Source organism: Oncorhynchus mykiss, chromosome 7, assembly GCF_057628025.1.
Source record: "Oncorhynchus mykiss isolate SJ-2025 chromosome 7, ASM5762802v1, whole genome shotgun sequence".
Classification (NCBI taxonomy): domain Eukaryota; kingdom Metazoa; phylum Chordata; class Actinopteri; order Salmoniformes; family Salmonidae; genus Oncorhynchus; species Oncorhynchus mykiss.
The window spans coordinates 43,969,444-43,991,178 of NC_143028.1; the positions used below are offsets into that span (position 1 = coordinate 43,969,444).

Genomic DNA, 21,735 nt, shown 5'->3' on the forward strand with positions numbered 1-21,735 from the left:
CACATCTGGTCGAGTCACCGGATCTGGGGGGTGGAGTCTCTGGTCTGTGCAACAGGGTCTGGATTGGACTTAAGTGCAGGCCGATCAATTGTGCTGTAATGGTACCTTACCGCCACCGCCATCTCTGAGCCCTGCAGTCAAAACCTGGAGAGGGGCACAGCAGGTACTGTCTCTGGTAATGACTATTCTCTCCTTGTTCTGAGACATTTCTACACAGCCAGGGGGTTATCCTAAAATAATAGCTTGTGAGTGTGAGGGAATGCCTGCCAGCAGTGCCCTTTGACCTCTCTGGTAGCCCACACACAGCACAGACCAAGCCATCTGACTGAGGGAAGTTTTATTCTCCATTTAAATGAGCAGAGTAGAGGACCCCAGTAGCATAGAAAGACTGATTTAGGATCCCAGTAGGCCATTGAGCTAAGGCATTGGCATTACTATTAGTATTGGGAGCTAAGTTAAGTCTTCAGGTCTCAGGCAGCGGTTGTCGTTATGTTAGTTCACTGAACCACCTCTGCTACATATGTTTCATATGTGAAAAGAACGTTGGCTGTATGTTTCATATGTGAAAAGAACGTTGGCTGTATGTTTCATATGTGAAAAGAACGTTGGCTGTATGTTTCATATGTGAAAAGAACGTTGGCTTTATGTTTCATGTGTGAAAAGAACGTTGGCTTTATGTTTCATGTGTGAAAAGAACGTTGGCTGTATGTTTCATATGTGAAAAGAACGTTGGCTGTATGTTTCATATGTGAAAAGAACGTTGGCTTTATGTTTCATGTGTGAAAAGAACGTTGGCTTTATGTTTCATGTGTGAAAAGAACGTTGGCTGTATGTTTCATATGTGAAAAGAACGTTGGCCAGATCTGCGCAGTTGCACTGCACAGGAAAAGTCTAACAATTATGAACACAAATGCAGTATACCAATCTATATTTATCTAATTTCTGGTGTGGCGGTATTTGTGATTTTCTGTGTTTGTGTATGGAGAATGTCACTAAAACAGAGTGTTTGAATCAGACAGCCATGTCTGAAAAAGACGAAATATTGTCAGATATGAGGATAGCTTCACCTCATGTGCTTATATTAGGGAATACAACCCCATGTCACTCACTCACTGACTCACTCACTCACTGACTCACTCACTCACTCACTCACTCTCTCTCTCACTCTCTCTCACACTCTCTCTCACACATACACACACACACAGGAACCTAGGAAGGAGGCAGAAAAATTGTTCCACCATGATTAGGAATAGCAGTGGAGATATATTGAGTTTGAAGCAGACGGTAAAACAGTGGGAGAGGCAGAAATTCTCAGCACACAGAGAGAGAGAAAGGAAAAGAGAGGAATGAGAGAGATAGAGAGACAGAGAAAGGAGGAGGAAAGGAGAGATGGAGGGAAAGATAGAGAAGATGAGTAGAAGAGTAGATAGACAGGGACAGAGATAGGAGAGGAGAAGAGCAGGGAAAGAGAAAGGAGAGGAGCAGAGAGAGCGAAAGAGGGAGAGAGAGGAGAGGAGAGGAGCAGCGAGAGCGAGAGAGAGGAGAGGAGAGGAGAGGGCGAGGGCGAGAGTGAGAGTGAGAGAGGGAGGGAGGGAGGAAGGGAGAGAGAGTGGAGCAGAGAGAGCGAGAGAGAGGAGAGGAGAGGAGAGGAGAGGAGAGGAGAGGAAAGGAGAGGAGAGGAGAGGAGAGGAGAGGAGAGGAGAGGAGAGAGGAGAGGAGAGGAGAGGAGAGGAAAGGAGAGGAGAGAGTGAGAGGGGGAAAGAGAGGAGCAGAGAGAGCGAGAGAGGGAGAGAGAGGAGAGGAGAAGAGAAGAGGAGAGGAGAAGAGAAGAGAAGAGAAGAGGAGAGGAGAGAAGAGGAGAGGAGAGGAGAGGAGAGGAGAGGAGAGGAGAGGAGAGGAGAGGAGAGGAGAGGGTGAGACGGGGAGAGAGAGAGAAAGGAAAAGAGACGAATGAGAGAGATAGAGAGACAGAGAAAGGAGGAGGAAAGGAGAGATGGAGGCAAAGATAGAGAAGATGAGTAGAAGAGTAGATATACAGGGACAGAGATAGGAGTGGAGAAGACCAGGTAAAGAGAAAGGAGAGGAGCAGAGAGAGCGAAAGAGGGAGAGAGAGGAGAAGAGGAGAGGAGAGGAGAAGAGAAGAGGAGAGGAGAGGAGAGAAGAGGAAAGGAGAGAGTGAGACGGGGAGAGAGAGAGGAGCAGAGAGAGCGAGAGAGGGAGAGAAAGGAGAGGAGAGGAGAGGAGAGAGTGAGAGGGGGAGAGAGAGTGAGAGGGGGAAAGAGAGGAGCAGAGAGAGCGAGAGAGGGAGAGAGAGGAGAGGAGAAGAGAAGAGGAGAGGAGAGGAGAGGAGAGGAGAGGAGAGGAGAGGAGAGGAGAGGAGAGGAGAGGAGAGGAGAGGAGAGGAGAGGAGAGGAGAGAGTGAGACGTGGAGAGAGAAAAAGGAAAAGAGAGGAATGAGAGAGATAGAGAGACAGAGAAAGGAGGAGTAAAGGACAGATGGAGGCAAAGATAGAGAAGATGAGTAGAAGAGTAGATAGACAAGGACAGAGATAGGAGAGGAGAAGAGCAGGGAAAGAGAAAGGAGAGGAGCAGAGAGAGCGAAAGAGGGAGAGAGAGGAGAGGAGAGGAGCAGCGAAGAGGAGAGGAGAGGGCAAGGGCGAGAGTGAGAGAGGGAGGGAGAGAGAGTGGAGCAGAGAGCGAGAGCGAGAGAGAGGAGAGGAGAGGAGAGGAGAGGGGAGGAGAGGAGAGTGAGAGGGAGGGGGGAGGGAGGGAGGGAGAGAGAGAGGAGCAGAGAGAGCGAGAGAGAGGAGAGGAGAGGAGAGGAGAGGAGAAGAGAAGAGAAGAGAAGAGAAGAGAGGAGAGGAGAGGAGAGGAGAGGAGAGGAGAGGAGAGGAGAGGAGAGGAGCAGAGAGAGTGAGAGGGGGAGAGAGAGTGAGAGGGGGAAAGAGAGGAGCAGAGAGAGTGAGAGAGGGAGAGAGAGGAGAAGAGGAGAGGAGAGGAGAGGAGAGGAGAGGAGAGGAGAAGAGGAGAGGAGAGGAGAGAAGAGGAGAGGAGAGAGTGAGACGGGGAGAGAGAGAGGAGCAGAGAGAGCGAGAGAGGGAGAGAGAGGAGAGGAGAGGAGAAGAGCAGAGAGAGCGAGAGAAAAATAGGAAAACAAAAGAGCAAGGAGAATGGGACAGAGTGAGGAAAGATAGATTGTGATCGAAAGAGAGAGAAAGAATGAGGAAAGGCGAGAGGAGGAGAGAGGAGGAGGTCATGGGTCATAAATGCCTGTTGTCCAGAACGGAGGCTGTGTTGGGCTCTATGTGCTATCCGGAGGAAATGGAAAAGAACAGCGTGTTGTAATGGGCTTGTCTCAGAGCCAGATAAATGCACAGGACTAGGACGCTGGCTGCTGTGCCCTGCCAGATATTTTATATTGTGCACATCTGCGGAAATCTGAAACGCTTTTAAGAAGCTTGTATCGGGCTCTGTCTCTGTTCAGCTCATTTTCCATATCTTTATGGCCATAGGAACACCCAGTTGTTTTACACAGATATGGTTTTATGTGCTTTGTTCGTGTCCAGACTCGTAAAACCAGCACTGATGTGTCTCTGGACAATGTAGTCTTAGAGCTGATGTAGAAGAATACGTTGAATATTATATTATCATGAACGTTGTTGATTGATATTATTTTTTTTACAACAATGGACAGGTGACATTTGAAGCTTTATTTGTAGAGAAACAACAACCTTTCCAATTCCCCCAGCTGCTGCTTTACAATCCTGTTCAGAATGAATATGGGAGGAGAGGGATATTGCCCGTGTACAGTGTTCATGTTCAATACACTCTCCTCTCTCCATCCATTGGGAGAACAGGGCTCTGTACCAATGCAAAGCCAAACATCCCCAGGATAGGATCTATGTGTCCAGTACCTGGAGGGTGTATGTCACCCTTAGTAGGTCGACACACACACTCCTCACCAATCACTTTCTCCACGTTCACATCCACTATCATGACAGGGAGATTGTGGCACACATACTTCTAGGTGCAATATCTTGTTCTAAGTGCAATATCTTGTTCTGGGTGCCGTATTTGTCATTCAAGTGTTGTTGCTTGTGTGTGATGTGTGCTGTGTATGTGTACAGTTGTTGCTTGTGTGTGATGTGTGCTGTGTATGTGTACAGTTGTTGCTTGTGTGTGATGTGTGCTGTGTATGTGTACAGTTGCGTAGCACAATTCTACATTTTTTTGCCATGCAGCAGAGCAAACATATTGCAAAACATTTTGCCACGTCTTATGACTTGGGGGGTGGGGGGCTAAAGCTTTTGGTAGGGGGCACCCTAAAGCTCATCCTACACCACTGTGTGTGTGTGTGCCATGTGCCATGTGTGTGTGTGTGTGTGTGTGTGTATTTGTGTTCAGGGAGTGCTGACAGATTATGGCCTTTGGATGCAGGGCACATAGAAACATTTCTGACAGAGGTGGGATTTGTCTCACCGCATGTCAATGAGGCCCTAGTGTCACTCCTGTGTTATTACTGCATAAGCCAATGCAAATCAACTAAATCTCTCCTTCAGCCCAGAGAGAGACAGAGGTTTGAGAGAGAAAAAGAGAGATAAAGAGACAGAGACAGAGGGAGAGAGAGAGAGATAAAGAGAGCGAGAGAAAGGGCTGATCCCTCTTCAGATAATCATGAACTCTGCTCTGTGTTTACATATGAATGTGTTTGTTCCTGTGTTCCTCTGATGCCTTAAGGCTATTCACCATGCACTGCCAAACATAACATTCCTCAACAGCTGATGCATGTAACTGAGACCTGCTACATCTGCCTCATCTGCCCCAGGACATCTAGTGTGTAAATGTGTGTGTGTGTGTGTGTGTGTGTGTGTGTGTGTGTGTTTGTACAGTATAAACTGTGTGTTTCTATGTGTTTGTTGAGAGATGAACGTTGAGTGCTGTAAGAGACAGCAGGGTGATGTCAGCGTGACTGACAGTACTCATTGTCCCCTTAGTCCTGAGGAGAATGAGGTACATCTGGAGAAAGGGACAATGCCGCATGCGCGCACGCGCACACACACACACACACACACACACACACACACACACACACACACACACACACACACACACACACACACACACACACACACACACACACACACACACACACACACACACACACACACACACAGACAACATTGTGCTCTTTTAATGAACGTGTCAGAGAACAAAGCTGATAAAAATGCAGACCATGGACCTGCCAGAAAGAGAATAAGAAATGTCCGGAAATGTGCTACTGTGCTGTGGTGCAGCATGCATAATCACCTCTCACAGACTACATGTACACTAAGCGCACGCACACACACACACACGCACGCACGCACGCACGCACGCACACACACACACACACACACACACACACACAAACACACACACACACAAACACACACACACACACACACACACACACACACACACACACACACACACACACTCTCACGCATCTCTCACACACACATACACATACCTACACGCACAAACACTGTCCTGTACATGGAGATACACACATAATGCTCATGCAGCTACAGCTTCTGTGTACACACATACAAGGACACACGCTTCCAAGTTTACGCAGAAAATATACTTTCCACAACACGTATTCCCTAAATATATTATGTTACATTTACATATACACAGTCAGAGCCACAGTTATACAACCCTGTCATTCCTGGGTGACTGATCTCTTCACCGCTCATCCCCTCTCTCTCGCGCTCTAACCTCACTCTTTCATTCATCTGTCTTATTCTCTTCCCTCCCTCTTCTCCTCTTTTTTTCCCTTCCTCTGGCTTTCTTTGTACTGCTATTGTTTTGGTCCACACCTCCCTCCCATCTGCTTTTCTTTTTCCATCCCTGCTTACCTAATTGAAGCATTTTCATTGTTATTCTACACATGTTGTTTACGAAGCATGTGACAAATAAAATGTGATTTGATTTGAATTTCTGTCCTCTCTCTTGTTCTCTCTCTCTCTCGCTCTCTCTCTCTCTCTCTCTCTCCCCATCAACCTCAATCCATATTTTCTCCCCTTATCTCAGTTTTTCTCCCAGTTTTCTGTCCTTGCCCCTCTCTCTCACACTCTGTCACTTCTTGTCTCTCTTCGGTGACTTGTGTTATCAGTGGTTTTTCTCTGACCTTATCACTAATGACTTGCAGTAACTGAACAGTGTTTTATTGTCTGGTTCTATTATACCTCAGAGATGGTCTCAAATTCTACCACCAGGGGGCAGAAGCATCACACTCAATGGCTCACAGGAGAGGTGATCGTTTCAGGGAGTGAATACTCATCTACTTAACATAGCGTACACAATACTCCAGAAGTCCCCCAAAGCAAGGACAATTCAGATGAAAGCTATTTAAGGCTTAGGGCTTAGGTTTAGGGTTAGGGTTAGAATTAGGTTTAGGGTTAAGAGTTAGGGTTAAGTTTAGGGTTGTGGTTAGGCTTAGGGTTAGGGGTTAAACTTAAGGTTAGGGTTAAGTTAAGGGTTAGGGTTAAGTATAGGGTTAGGGGTTAAACTTAAGGTTAGGGTTAAGTTAAGGGTTAGGGTTAAGTATAGGGTTAGGGGTTAAACTTAAGGTTAGGGTTAAGTTAAGGGTTAGGGTTAAGTATAGGGTTAGGGGTTAAACTTAAGGTTAGGGTTAAGTTAAGGGTTAGGGTTAAGTATAGGGTTAGGGGTTATGGAAAATGAAATCAACTGTTATTTCCCCACAAGGATAGTAAAACAAACATGGTGTGTACAGATACTGGCATGTGGGAGGCTCTCACTCAGCTGTAATTAGAGGTAGTCTCCTACTGTCCTCCAGTACCATCTGAATGTACCCAACCAACAGTCTGCCTTTCTGTGTGCCTGTGTTTGTTTTGGCTTGTTTGATCTGACTGCTTGAATCTGCTCCTGCTTCTATTAATGTGTTTTTGGTGTTTTTGGTGTGTACTGTATGAATGCAAGTGTGTATATTCTTGTTTGGTGAGTGTGTTTGGGATTCTCTGTGCTTTTGTCTGCTTCTTATGTGTACATTAGTTACGGTGTCTGTGATATTCTGATTTTGTATGTGGTGTGATGCTCTCTCTCTCTCTCTCTCTCTCTGTCTCTCTCTCTCTCTCTCTCTCTCTCTCTCTCTCTCTTTGTGTGTGTGGTGTATTTCTCTCAGTGTGTGAGTGTGTGTGTTTGTGTGGTGTGTTTGAGCTCACTGCCTGCCTCTCTGCTGGATTCTTCTCTCTGAAGCTATGTGTGATGTAGAGGGGATCACGTAGAGCCTGGGGGTAGGTTAGCCCACTGTAAACAATGAATCTGTGACAGAACCCTGGCCCTCACATCTCCTCTCCAGCAGGGTCTTTAGACAGGGTTAGGGGACACACACACACAAGGGCCACTAGGGGCCACCTTAGGGAATCTCCCTCTGACCGCCCCCCTCTGTTTCCCCAGGGGCCGTCGCTGTGTGAGAGGAGGAAAAGGAGGTGCAGGGGAAAGAGGAAGAGAAGGAGGACGTGTGTGCAGTCATGACATTGACCCTCGTCCCATAGAGCATCCTGCTCAGATCAAGACTGACCAGAAAGGAGAAGGACAGACAGGACAAGAAGGTAAGACTGGTTCTATTTCATTGTCTCCTCCTTTTTGAAGACACCTCTCCTCTCTTTCCTTTCAAATACTTTTTTTTACCCCCCCCCTCTCTCTCCCTGTCACTCTGTCTCCCTGTCACTCTGTCTCCCTGCCTCTCTTTCTCCCTGTCTATCTCTCAGGATGAAGCTGTGGGGGAGGTCAGCTTGGCCTTTGCAGGTGGCCCTCCTTGTTGCCGTGGTGATGTTCTGTGGTCGCCAGGTGTCTGCTGGCAGCCGTAACCATCGGGGACAGACAGGTACAGTAGGCCCTGCTCTCGCCCTAAACCCCACATGAGGTTAATTAGATTTTCACTGATGCCACATGTGTGCTATGAGTCTGTCATTAAGCATGCCTCCTCAGTGACACTTCATTTGTCCCCATGACAGCACACTGGGACCTAGGACCTGTTTTTGAGGCTTGCGTACTAACACCACTTCATTGGATAACACAGCCCACAGCAAATAGCATTTTAACTGTCATCTGCCAACTATCAGAAATGAGTGAGTTTGTGATCTGAGATCCATTCAGGGTAGATAGATGGTGAGGCTATAATTCCTACACCATTTCCCTTTGCTTGACTCATAGATGGTTTAGTGCTACTGTAGGACATACATGTATAGACTTGTAGTGATGCCTGCCTTAGTAGGAGAGTGTGAAAACTGGCCCAGTAATAAGTATATTAATATGCATGACTTAAACTGGCCCAGTAATATGTTCTCCTCCCAGAACTGACCCCACCCACCCTATTTCCATTATCACTCCCCTCAGAGAGAGACCCTGGCCAGGGCTAAAACATGTCCGCCACCCAACACTAATTGACACCCACAAGCTAAGGCGCTGTGATTTGCATAATTCATTACCATGGTTCCCCTCGTGGCCACAAAAGTGACCAACACAACCCCATCAATATTTCAGAATGCCAGGGGGTCGCCATGGGGACAGTAATGCTGAGTCATAGCCTCCCGCGGCATGCCCGGTCCCAGCTCCCTCCTAGCACCCTACACCTCCCTCAGGGTCACTGTTTCTCACTTAATTAGGACTATTTCCTTAATTATCCCTTGCCATTTTTTCTCTCTTCCTCAAGTTTTTGCCTGGGATCCAAGGTAACCTTTAGCTGGCATAGAAATGCCACCAGCATCTAGTGCCGGTGACTGATGCAGGCGCTGGCGAGGCAGTGTTTTTGGCGTCAGGGCGAGCACAGCGCTAATTGCAGTCCCAGTCTGTTGTGAAGGTCAGCTGGGGTCTTCTCTCCCCTCTGAATTCGCACGTTGCTTTTCTTTCCCCAACAACAGCAGCCAGAAGACTCAGTTCCTACACTGCAGCAATTCGTTAGAGCTTTTCTACTAATTGGGGGAAGTTTAGGACTTGTTTGCTGTTATGCTGCATGTTATACAGCAAGGAATTTTAAGGGAGAAAAATAATTGGTCTGGCCTACAGCAAATAGTATTTTCACTGTCATCTGCAATGCATTTGTTTCCCTCTGTTTTTCACTTAGTTTCACTGTTCTGTTATTTATAGTATTATACGCTGTGCCGTTTCTTCTGGTTCCATGTCCTGTCCTATCACTTGTGGCCACATGGTGGCTCCGGAGGTGAACAAATACCTCACTGGAGTGATGCTGTTTTTTTCCCTTAGGCTCATTTACACAATGTCATCCACAGTGGCACTCTGTTACTTTGAAGGTGCTCACCAGGAAACAGTAACACACAGGAACGGAGAGACTAAATCTCATCCATCCATAGAGGGAAGCTTTGACTGACACTTGTCAGGAAGAATAGATAGGAAACATAGCAGCAGCTTTTCCTCTTGTTTCCTGTTAATGTTCGCAGGGCGATGAAAGACAGTCGTTTGGGGGCAGAATAGTCTTAATATTTTGTCTGTATAATGTCCCAGGATCCGTGTGTACATTCACCATAGCTCACAAATAAAACCATGATCTGTGAATACATTGAAATGTTTCACAAACAAAACTATGATCTGTGAATATGTCAAAATATTTATTTAAAATAAAAAATGAAATATCACATTTACAGTATTCAGACCCTTTACTCAGTACTTTGTTGAACCACCTTTGGCAGCGAATACAGCCTTGAGTCTTCTTGGGTATGATGCTACAAGCTTGGCACACCTGTATTTGGGGAGATTCTCCCATTTTTCTCCGCAGATCCTCTCAAGCTCTGTCAGGTTGGATGGGGAACGTCGCTGCATAGCTATTTACAGGTCTCTCCGGAGATGTTCGATCAGGTACAAGTCTGGGCTCTGGCAGGGCCACTCAAGGACATTTAGAGACTTGTCAAGAAGCCACTCCTGCGTTGTTTTGTGTGCTTAGGGTCGTTGTCCTGTTGGAAGGTGAACCTTCTCCCCAGTCTGAGGTCCAGAGCGCTCTGGAGCAGGATTTCATCAAGGATCTCTCTGTACTTTGCTCCGTTCATCTTTTCTTCGATCCTGACTAGTCCCCCAGTCCCTGCCACTGAAAAACATCCCTGCAGTATGATGCTGCCACCACCACACTTCCCCGTAGGGATGGTGCCAGGTTTCGTCCAGACGTGATGCTTGGCATTCAGGCCAAATAATTCAATCTTGGTTTCATCAGAGCAGAGAAACTTGTTTCTCAGAGTCCTTTAGATGTCTTTGGGCAAACTCCAAGCAGGCTTTCATTAGCCTTTTACTGAGGAGTGGCTTGTGTCTGGTCACTCTACCATAAAGGCCTGATTGGGGTGCTGCAGAGATGGTTGTCCTTCTGAAAGGTTTTCCCATCTCCACAGAGGAACTCTGGAGTTCTGTCAGAGTGACAATCGGGTTCTTTGTCACCTCCCTGACCAATGCCCTTCTCTCAATGCCCTTCCCTGCTCAGTTTGGCCAGGCGGCCAGCTTTAGGAAGATTCTTGGTGGTTCCAAACTTCTCCCATTGTGTTCTTGGGGACCTTCAATGGTACATTTCCCCAGATCTGTGCCCCAACACAATCCTGTCTTGGAGCTCTACGGACAATTTCTTCAACCTCATGGATTGTTTTTTGCTTTGACATGCAGTGTCAGCTGTGGTACCTGATATAGACAGGTGTGTGCTTTCCAGATCATGTCCAATCTATTTAGTTTACCACCGGAAGGATTACTATCAAGGATGATCAATGGAAACAGGATGCTCCTAAGCTAAATTTCGAGTCTCATTGGACAGGGTCTGAATACTTATGTAAATGTAATCTTTTGTTTTTTTATTTGTAATACATTTGCAAACATTTCTAAAAACCTGTTTTTGCTTTGTCATTATGGGGTATTGTGTGTAGATTGAAAATATTTAATACATTTTAGATTAAGGCTGTAAAGTAACAAAATTTGGAATATTCAGGTGGTCTGAATACTTTCCGAATGCACAACTCTGCTCTTTTCTTGTATGAGAAATGTATTCTGAATGTAATCGTTTATGCCTGGGCATAGCACTATTACAGCATCCACTTTAGTTGTTAATGATATTGTCAATGCTTTACACACTAAAATCAAATGTGCTGCTTTGTTTGTGGACCTGTCAAAAGCTTTTGATTTTGTTGCATCATGTTGTTTTATTGAATAAGTTATCCTCGATAGGCCTGAGTTCTGATGCCTCTTCATGGTTTCATGAATATCTTAGTAACAGAACAAAGGCCATCGTGACTGAAATACTTCCACATTTCTTGAAGTATTTTAAGGTGTGCCGCAGGGGTTGATACGAGGACCTGTTCTTTTCACTATTCATATAAATGCTATTGGTCAATCCATTAAAAAATAAAATGTAATCTATATGCAGATGATACTAATATGTATGCAATTGCCCCGACTGCTGACCTGGCTTTGGCAAGACTACAGTACCATTTTGCAGTTGTGCAGGAAGCCCCTACTGATTTAAAACTCATACTTAATATGAGTTAAAACTAAATACATGTTGTTTTCAAGTTCTCTGAAGATTGTCTCAGATGGATTACATCTTTACTCATCAGATGGTTCTATAATCAAAAAAGTCCCTGCGTACTTGGTATTTGCATTGACAGTGATTTATTGTTTAAAAACCATATGACTAAGATTGTTAAGAAACTAAGATTTAATGTGGGCTTTTAAATATATTTTTTTATACAGAAACAGATCTTGTCTCTTTCTATTCAGCAGGAAGCAGATTGTGCATTCAACATTTCTACCTGTTCTTGATTATGGTGATACTATTTCTGACCGACCGCCTTGATTCGGTCTTATGTAGCAAAATTTGAATAAAAGCATTGGATAAAAGCAGAAACACAGAGCTTCAAAATGGTATGCAAAGGCTGTCTCGCATTTGAGGAACAATATGAAAGTAATTCTACTTGAAAGTTGATAAACTTGTAACCTCACTTTTTAGAAAATGGCCTTTGAATGTTTTGGTACCTACTGGAGAGCTCGTCTTTGTCTACACCCAGCATCGTTCACACCCTCTTAAGCTTTAGCCCCACCCTTCTCTTTAAGGGATAATCCAAGCATTCTGTACTAAGAACACCAGTCAAGCACCCAAGCTTACTGGCTAATTTGCTAGCAACTTCCAGACACAAATGAGAGAACAGCTCACTGACCGTTACTTTCCCTAGCAGAGCTGGTTGTTATCCAGAGCGTTGGTGACTGCAACTGTGCTGCTGGTTACATTTTATGCATAATTGTAAATTCATCAGTTATTCTGCACTCTGGCACACTCAGATGAGAGTGCTCTGATATTGGAGTAGATAGTCAGATCGAGATTACCAGCTACGTCTATCAACAGTTGTCGCAGAGACATTCTACTGAAGGGTGTGCTTATCAATTAAATCTGGAGTGCCAGAGTGCGCTCTAGGCGTTCATAAATTCAGAGCGTTGTCAGATTGTCCGTTCGTAATTTCAGGGCGTTTCGCTCTTGGAGAGTTCAGAGCGCACACTGGACGCTCTGGCCGAGGAGTAGGGTTGCTTGTGCTTCTAGTTCCGACAGTGCAGCAATATCTAACAAGTAATATCTAACAATTCCCCAACAAATATCCAATACACACATATCTAAGTAAAGGAATGGAATAAGAATATATAAATATAAATAAATAGATGAGCAATGTTGTGCGGCACAGGCTAAGATGCAATAGATAGTATAGAATGCAGTATATACATATGAGATGAGTAATGCAAGATATGTAAACATTATTAAAGTGGCATTAATAAAGTGACTAATGTTCCATTTATTAAAGTGGCCCATGATTTCAAATCTGAATGTAGGCAGCAGTCTTTCTGTGCTAGTGGTGGCTGTTTAACAGTCTGCTGGCCTTGAGATAGAATCTGTTTTTCAGCCTCTCGGTCCAAGCTTTGAGGCCTTGCACAGACCGCACCACCCTCTGGAGAGCCTTGCAGTTGTGGGCGGTGCAGTTGCCGTACCACACGGTGATACAGACCAACAGGGTGCTCTCAATTGTGCATCTGTACAAGTTTGTGAGGGTTTTAGGTGACAAGCCAAATTTCTTCAGCCTCTTGAGGTTGAATAAGCGATGTTGCGCCTTCTTCACTATACTGTCTGTGTGGGTGGACCATTTCAGTTTGTCAGTGATGTGTTCGCAGAGGAACGTAAACTTTCCACCTTGTCCACTGCTGTCCCATTGATGTGTATAGGGGGGTGCAAGCCAGCCAGCTAACATTAGCTAGCTAACAGTACACTTTAACTTGAAATGAAATCACTTTCTGTCACAATTTGAAATGTGTAATATCTAAAAATGTAGCTATCTAGACTATCTTACCCGTGGATGGACACGTCGCCCTGTCACGGATGCCATGGTTGCCCTTAGATTGAAGATGTAATCTGGAGACAGGTGTTTTCTCCATCTCCTTAGCTATCATTCTCAAGTTCCACTGATTTCAAAATCCAGTCATCAAGAAACACTTATGCAGTTTTACTATGCGATACATAAAAAAGCAGCGTTAGACAGGATTATCTTTACACACTGTCCAGCTCAAATAAACAGAAATGTGCTATATGGCAGACCAATCCAATCTTATTATCTCAGCCAATCATGGCCTCGCAGGAAGGTTGTTCTCTTTTTCTGCGGCTAAACCAGATATTCTAGTAATTAAACAATTTATTTCATATTTACATATGGCATACAAATTTGTTATTAAGGCACATGAAAGTTCACATGTTCCAGAAGGCATTTCTGCCAAAAATCGCATTTTGATTAAACTGCTCTCCTGTGTGACCCGCGACTGCTCTCAAAATGCTCTCCTGTGTTTCCTGAAATGAGTCACATTTATCAAAGTGCAGCTGCCTCTACCCTTAAACACTTGGATGCTGTTTATCATAGCTCCCTTCGTTTTATCAAGGGAGACAATTTTATTACTCATCACTGTCTTCTTTACCAAAAGGTTGGCTGGACCTCTTTGAAGTCCCCTAGATCACATTATTACGCTCTTTTTGTTTACAAAGCCCTGCTCCACAAACCTCCGACTTACCTAACCATCACTGTTAAGATTTAAAATGACAAGTTATTAAACCCCTTCACGAGGTTGGACATTCCGGGAGACTCCTTTGGTGTCTAGTTAGGTAAATCAGCCTTTAATTTCCTTTCCTTCCTCTACAATACACCTGAAAATAGGAGGAATTGATGCCTCTAGGGCAGTTGTTCCCAAACATTTATAGTCCTATACCCTTTCAAACATTCAACCTCCAGCTGTGTACCCCTTCTAGCACCAGGGTAAGCGTACTTTCAAATGTTGTTTTTTGCCATCATTGTAAGCCTGCTACACACACACACTATACAACACATTAATTAAACATAAGGAGTGTGAGATTTTGTCACAACCCGGCTCGTGGGGGAAGTGACAAAGAGCTCTTATAGGACCAGAGCACAAATAATAATACAATAATAATCAATCATTTAGCTCTTTATTTAGCCATCTTACATATAAAACCTTATTTGTTCAACAAACATTGTGAATAACTCAACACAGGTTAATGAGAAGGGTGCGCTTGAAGTGATGCACATAACTCGCAATGTTGGGTTGTATTGGAGAGAGTCTCAGTCTTAAATCATTTTACCACACACAGTCTGTGCCTGTATTTAGTTTTCATGCTAGTGAGGGCCGAGAATCCACTCTCACATAGGTATTTGGTTAAAAAGGGCATCAGTGTCTTAACAGCGCGATTTGCCAAGGCAGGATACTCTGAGTGCAGCCCAATCCAGATATCTGTCAGTGGCTTCTGAAAAAATGCAACTTTCACATAAACGCTTGTTGCAATTTGGATGAGGCTCTCTTGTTCAGATATCTGTAAGTTGACTGGAGGCAGGGCATGAAAGGGATAACAAATCCAGTTGTTTGTGTCGTCCGTTTCGGGAAAGAACCTGCGTAATTGCTCCCCCAGCTCACTCAGGTGTTTCGCTGTATCACATTTGACATGGTCCGTAAGCTTGAGTTCATTTACACATAAAATATCATGCAATGATGGAAAGACCTGTGTGTTGTCCTTGTTAATGCAGACAGAAAAGAGCTCCAACTTCTTAAAAGTGGAACATGAATTGCATCATTCAAGTCATGAGTGAAGTCGTTTGGTTCATTGTTCCCTGGCCACTCTCTGAAAGTCAACCTCAGAGTTTCGTCAGCAACACGTTACAACTGTGGTTTGGGATTCACCATTCCAGCGGAAAAATAATCTCAAAATTCTGTAAACAAAGATTATAGATCCACACCCAGATTTTGAGGCTGAAATGTACATTCCACAGTTGTAGATGTTAGGAATTTAGGACTATTTGCACACAAATCGTTCTGCATTTGTTTTAAATTGCTGATTTATTTGTGAGCTATGTTGAATATGTTTACTGATCATGGATTTATTTGTGACTTATGCTGAATATATATGCAGCTGAATATATATACAGATCATGTTTTTTTTGTTAAATAGATAGACATATTCACAGATCATGGTTTTATTAGTATAACATTTGAACATATTCACAGATAATGGTTGTCTTAGTGAAATCTTTTGATATATTCACAGATCACGGTTTTATTTGGGAGTTATGGTAAACGTACACATGGATCGTGGGACATTATACTGATAAAATATTGAGACTATTCTGCCCTCATACAGTCAGGGCCGAGTCACCGTCTTTGTTCGCTCACAGTAACGGTCTCTATCCACCAACAACAGTATCTGCTTGTGTGGTACTTTGGCCTTCTGGGTGTTCAATGCACTGAAAGTACACAGGTGCACGCAAACACACACACAAACACAGACACACACACACTTTTAGGCCTCTATGGCCCATCAAACAAACTCTTGCACTGCACATATAGGTCAGTGCAGGTCTCTCAGGCTGAAAACCAATTTGTGTTGTGTGTGCTGTTTTGGGGTCTTGATCAAGCTAGACATTAAGTTTAAGGACATAGAGAAGCCAAATCATCCACCCACCTGCCGGTGCTCTTAAATGTTTTTTTTCCTGGGGGTTCACCTTATTAAAACAAAGAACTGAGAACACAGTGGACTTTGTCATCTTCGCTAATCACTTTAAGCAGGACATGTAGGGCAGCTACACTGTTCCCTGACATCATTATGGTCCTCCCACTGGGTAAGAGCATCTATCCTATCCTCTCCTGGACCTTAGGTTAAGGCCCCACCTTATTAAAGTCCATTAGCCCATAACTGGAGATATACTGTACACCTTTCTGCAAGGTCACTTTCAGCAGACCAGACCCTCACTCCAATAATGTCTGATCCTCTAAGTAAAGATGCATCACAATCACTCTAAACAGATGTTGTTGGAACATACATATTGGTAATAACAGTGGTTATCCCCTTTTATAAGCAGGACTAAAATATCACGTGTGTGAACGTAACCGCGTGTGACCGTGTGCGTGTACGTGTGTGAGAGGGTGTGTTTTTTCCTCCTTGACAAACACTGATTTGCTGTCACAGTGAGTGGGTTTTATTGGGGATAGATTTGTGTATAAATGAGGTCTCTGCATAGGACCACTCAGCCGTACAAACAACCTGTGAAATTAGAATAAATCTGTGGACGGGGCCTGATCTGGGCCTGTGAAACACAGATAATGTCAGGCTGATTGATGGGCTGTGCAGTATAGGACCGTTCACAACTGAGCTGGAGAGAGATTGGAGAGGAAGAGTGGGAATGCAGGATAAGAAGGTAGGGAGTGGGGGAGAGGAAGGTAGGGTGTGGTGGGAGTGGGGGAGAGGAAGGTAGGGTGTGGTGGGAGTGGGAGTGGGGGAGAGGAAGGTAGGGTGTGGTGGGAGTGGGGGAGAGGAAGGTAGGGTGTGGTGGGAGTGGGGGAGAGGAAGTGAGAGTAGGGTTGAGAATGGGGATCAATGGGTAGATGGAAAACAGGAGAGATGGTAGAGATGGTTAGAGGTGTGGAAGAGGAGGATGTGGATGTGACGGGGGAATGGGGAAGATAATAGCATTTACTCTAACAGGGTTAGTTCATATGGAAGACAAGGTAAACGTGTGAGGCAGTGGAGCCATGTTGTGATGTTCCTCCATTTTACAGGAGAAAATATATCCAGACTTGTTCTGTTTATTGAAAACAAGATTTGTTTTCGTAGTCATTCTGATTTTATGAATTAAAGTCCTTATCGTTTCAATTCTGTAATTTTCTTGGATGGAGCTGCAGTCTGTGTCTGTCCCTGGAATTGATTGAACTCCCTTAGACAGATATAGCAAATGTCTGGCCTTCCATTGCAGACATGCTTGTCAGTTATTGACAGGGTAAGGACAGGCTTTTTGATAAATTGCACATGGTCTGGGCCACTTCTGTCTGTCAGAATACATCAGTTGACTGGCTGCTCAATCAGTTCAAGTTAGAGCTGCTTAGTTTGCCGCCCAGAAAACGCTTGCTTGGCTGCCACAGGAATAGACCCAAATAGCCATACTTGAAATGTATTTTTCTTTCAGCCTGAGCTGAGGTTTATTACATTAAGACTGCCATAACACCACTTTGTGTAAAATGGCGCTAGAGAAGAAGGCAGATGTTCAATGTGCCCCCAGCCAATTGTGTTTTTTTGTTCGTTTATTTGCGTTGTTTGTAACTTATTTTTTGACAAATTTTGTACACAATGTTGCTGCTACCATCTCTTCTGTCTGAAAATAACTTCCAGACATCAGGACTACGATTACTCACCACGGATTAGCAGAATCCTTTTTTTCCTTTCACGACTCTGACGAGTCCGACGAGAAGGATAAACTGCTTCCTCAGGAATAGGCCCCAATCCCCGTGATCTGGGTGAAGAGGAGGCGGAAAAAGAGGGGCCGAAGGTTGGGCTGCCTTCTAAGAATTCGTAGGCGATCTAATAAATCCCCACTTCCATCCGTTCTGCTAGCAAATGTGCAATCTTTGGAGAATAAAATCAACGAGTTACGTGGAAGATTAAACTACCAACAGGACATTAGAAACTGTAACATCTTATGCTTCATGGAGTCATGGCTGAACGACGACAACATCAACATACAGTTGGCTGGTTATACGATGTACCGGCAGTATAGAACAGTGGTGTCTGGAAAGGCAAGGGGCGGTGGTCTATGTATATTTGTAAACAACAGCTGGTGGATGATATCTAAGGAAGTCTCGAGCTATTGCTCGCTTGAGGTAGAGTACAGCATGATAAGCTGTAGACCACACTAGCTACCGAGATAGTTTTCATCTGTATTCTTTGTAGCTGTTTATATACCACTACAGAGAGGCTGGCACTAAGACAGCATTGAATGAGCTGTATTCTGCCATAAGCAAATAAAAAAACACTCACCCAGAGGAAGCGCTCCTAGTAGCCGGGGACTTTAATGCAGGGAAACTTATATCTGTTTTACCAAATTTCTATCAGCATGTTAAATGTGCAACCAGAGGAAAAATACCTCTGGACCACCTTTTCTCCACACACAGAGATGCGTACAAAGCTCTCCCTCGCCCTCCATTTGGAAAATCTGACCATAATTATATCCTCCTGATTCCTGCTTACAAGCAAAAGTTAATACAGGAAGCACAAGTGACTAGATCAATAAAAAAGTGGTCAGATGAAGCAGATGCTAAGCTACAGGACTTTTGCTAGCATAGACTGGAATATGTTCCGGGATTCCTCCAATGGCATTGCAGAGTACACCACAGTCATTGGCTTCATCAATAAGTGCATCAATGTCGTCCCCACAGTGACCATATGTACATACCCCAACCAGAAGCCATGGATTACAGGCAGCATCTGCACTGAGCTAAAGGCTAGAGCTGCCGCTTTCAAGGAGCGGGACTTTAAACCGGAAGCTTATAAGAAATCCCGCTATGCCCTCCGACGAACCATCAAACAGGCAAAGAGTCAATACAGGACTAAGATCGAATCATATTACACCGGCTTTGATGCTAGTCAGATGTGGCAGGGCTTGCAAACCATTACAGACTACAAAAGGAAGCACAGCCAAGAGCTGCCCAGTAACACGAGCCTACCTGACAAACCAAACAATGTCTGTACTCACTTCGAGGCAAAAAACACTGAAACATGCATGAGAGCACCAGCTGTTCTGGTGATCACGCTCTCCTCAGCCGATGTGAGCAAGTCCTATAGACAGGTCAACATTCACAAGGCCGCAGGGTCAGAAGGATTACCAGGACGTGTACTGCAAACATGTGCTGACATCCCAGAAACCCTGGATCCACTCCAATTTGCAGACCACCCCTACAGATCCACAGATGATGCAATCTCCATTTCACTGCCCTTTCCCACCTGGACAAAAGGAACACCTATGTGAGAATGCTATTAATTGACAACAGCTCAGCGTTCAACACCATAGTGCCCTTAAAGCTCATCAATAAGCTAAGGACCCTGGGACTAAACACAACTGCAACTGGATCCTGGACTTCCTGATGGGCCACATCCGCCATGCTGATCCTCAACACAGGGGCCGCTCAGTCGTAAGTGCTCAGTCCACTCCTGTACTCCCTGTTCATTCATGACTGCACGGCCAGGCACGATTCTAACACCATCATTACGTTTGCCAATGACACAACAGTGGTAGCCCTAATCACCGACAACGATGAGACAGCCTATAGGGAGGAGGTCAGAGACCTGGCCGTGTGGTGCCAGGACAGCAACCTCTCTCTCAACGTGATCAAGACACATGAGATGATTTTGGACTGCAGGAAAAAGAGGACAGAGCATACCTCCATTCTCATCGACGGGGTTGCTGTGGAGCAGGTTGAGGGCTTCAAGTTCCTTGGTGTCCACATCACCAACAAACTAACATGGTCCAAGCACACCAAGACAGTCGTGAAGAGGGCACGACAAAACCTATTCTCCCTCAGGCTACTGAAAAGAATTGGCATGGGTCCGCAGATCCTCAAAAGGTTCTATAGCTGCACCATCAAGAGCATCTTGATAGGTTGCACTACAGAGGGTAGTGCGTACGGCCCAGTACATCACTGGGGCCAAGCTTCCTGCCATCCAGGACCTCTATTCCAGGCGGTGTCAGAGGAAGGCCCTAAAAATTGTCAAAGTCTCCAGCCACCCTAGTCATAGACTGTTCTCTCTGATACCTCTCTGCTAAGCGGTACCGGAGCGCCAAGTCTAGGTCCAAGAGTTTCTGCCCCCAAGCCATAAGAGTCCTGAACATCTAGTCAAAAGGCTACCCAGACTATTTGCAGTGCCCCCCTTCCCCCTTTACACAATTGCTACTCTCTGTTGGCATCTATGCATAGTCACTTTAATAACTCTACCTACATGTACATATTACTTCAACTAATCGGTGCCCCCGCATATTGACTCTGTATCGGTACCCCCCTGTATATAGTCTCGCTATTGTTATTTTACTGCTGCTCTTTAATAACTTTTTACCTTGATCTCTTACTCTTATCCATAATGTTTTTAAACGGCATTGTTGGTTAGGGGCTCGTAAGTAAGCATTTCACTGTAAGGTCTACCTACACCTGTTGTATTCGGCGCATGTGACTAATACAATTTGATTTGATTTGAACAAGATGGTTGAAGCAGAGTGCTTCAATACTGCTGTGATACTCTGCTGTGATACTGCTGTGATACTGCTGTGATACTGCTGTGATACTGCTGTGACTTCTCTGACTCAAGCCACTATCCCAGAATCATCCTTACAGATCAGGGACGGTCAAGACAAGAGGTTACTTTACAGTTACAGATCATCAAAAGATATGCATGCATTATGGAATGCTCTACTTTGTCTCTATACACTGGGTAACACTCAGAAGTTCAGGTTGACTTGTCGGATGTAGACTCGTGCAGTATAGATTGGTGGATGAGGAAAACACTGTAGAGAGAAAAATGAATGGATTAAAGAAGAGAGACGGAGAGAGATGCTGCTCTGACCCTGTGACCTCATTATGCCACCAGGAGACAGCAGGCTCTTTGTTCTCCTTTCTGCCTATGACAGATCCCCCCCGCCCCCACCTCCCCAGCTCCCTGCATCACACACACACGCATGCGCAGACACACACACACACACACATGCACATGTGCATGCACACATGCACACGCTCACATGGGCTCCCTCTCTCTGTTTCATTTTGCTTGTGGTAGTCTCACACTAACAAGACGATTGTTTTCTGGATGGGGGAACTAGCTATCCCTGTCTTACCCAGGCATTGGTATGCAGACTGTGGTACAGGATGCCACACTAACAAGAGGATGGTTTTTGAAGGGAATTTTGCTTTTGAGATAGATGGAAGAAATTGGATGGTGTGTGACCGCATTATTAAGTAGATAGTGCATACTGACAAAGATTCTCTCACTGTTGAATAGATCTCTCTGTCTCAGCAGCATTCCTTATTTCTTCAATATCTCCATGCTCCAAGTATGGTTTCATTTTTTTTCCCTGCCTTGGATATATGTGTGTGTGCATGTGTAGGGATAACCCACCAGTTCCCTGTGCCCCTGGGGAAATGAAAACAGAGGGATGAGGCCAAGGGATCATTGAGAGGGTTCTCTGGAGAAGAGAACAAGCAAACTTTAAATCAGAATGAGAGGGGCCTCGGCCTGTCGAAGCGCGCGGTGTGTGTGTGTGTGTGTGTGTGTGTGTGTGTGTGTGTGTGTGTGTGTGTGTGTGTGTGTGTGTGTGAGTGTGTGTGTGTGTGTTAGGA

The 21,735-nt window shown here is 44.8% G+C and overlaps 1 protein-coding gene across 2 annotated transcripts in view; it reads left to right on the forward strand.

Annotated features, from left to right (window-relative positions):
- tafa4b (TAFA chemokine like family member 4b) overlaps positions 1-21,735 on the forward strand; it is a 53,506-nt gene that overhangs the window by 7,003 nt on the left and 24,768 nt on the right. For both annotated transcript variants that reach the window (XM_036983444.2, XM_036983443.2), the window contains exons 2-3: positions 7,462-7,616; positions 7,776-7,891. In XM_036983444.2, the coding sequence (XP_036839339.1) occupies positions 7,777-7,891 (115 nt within the window). In that variant the 5' untranslated portion in view covers positions 7,462-7,616; position 7,776. The remainder of the gene's footprint in view (positions 1-7,461; positions 7,617-7,775; positions 7,892-21,735) is intronic.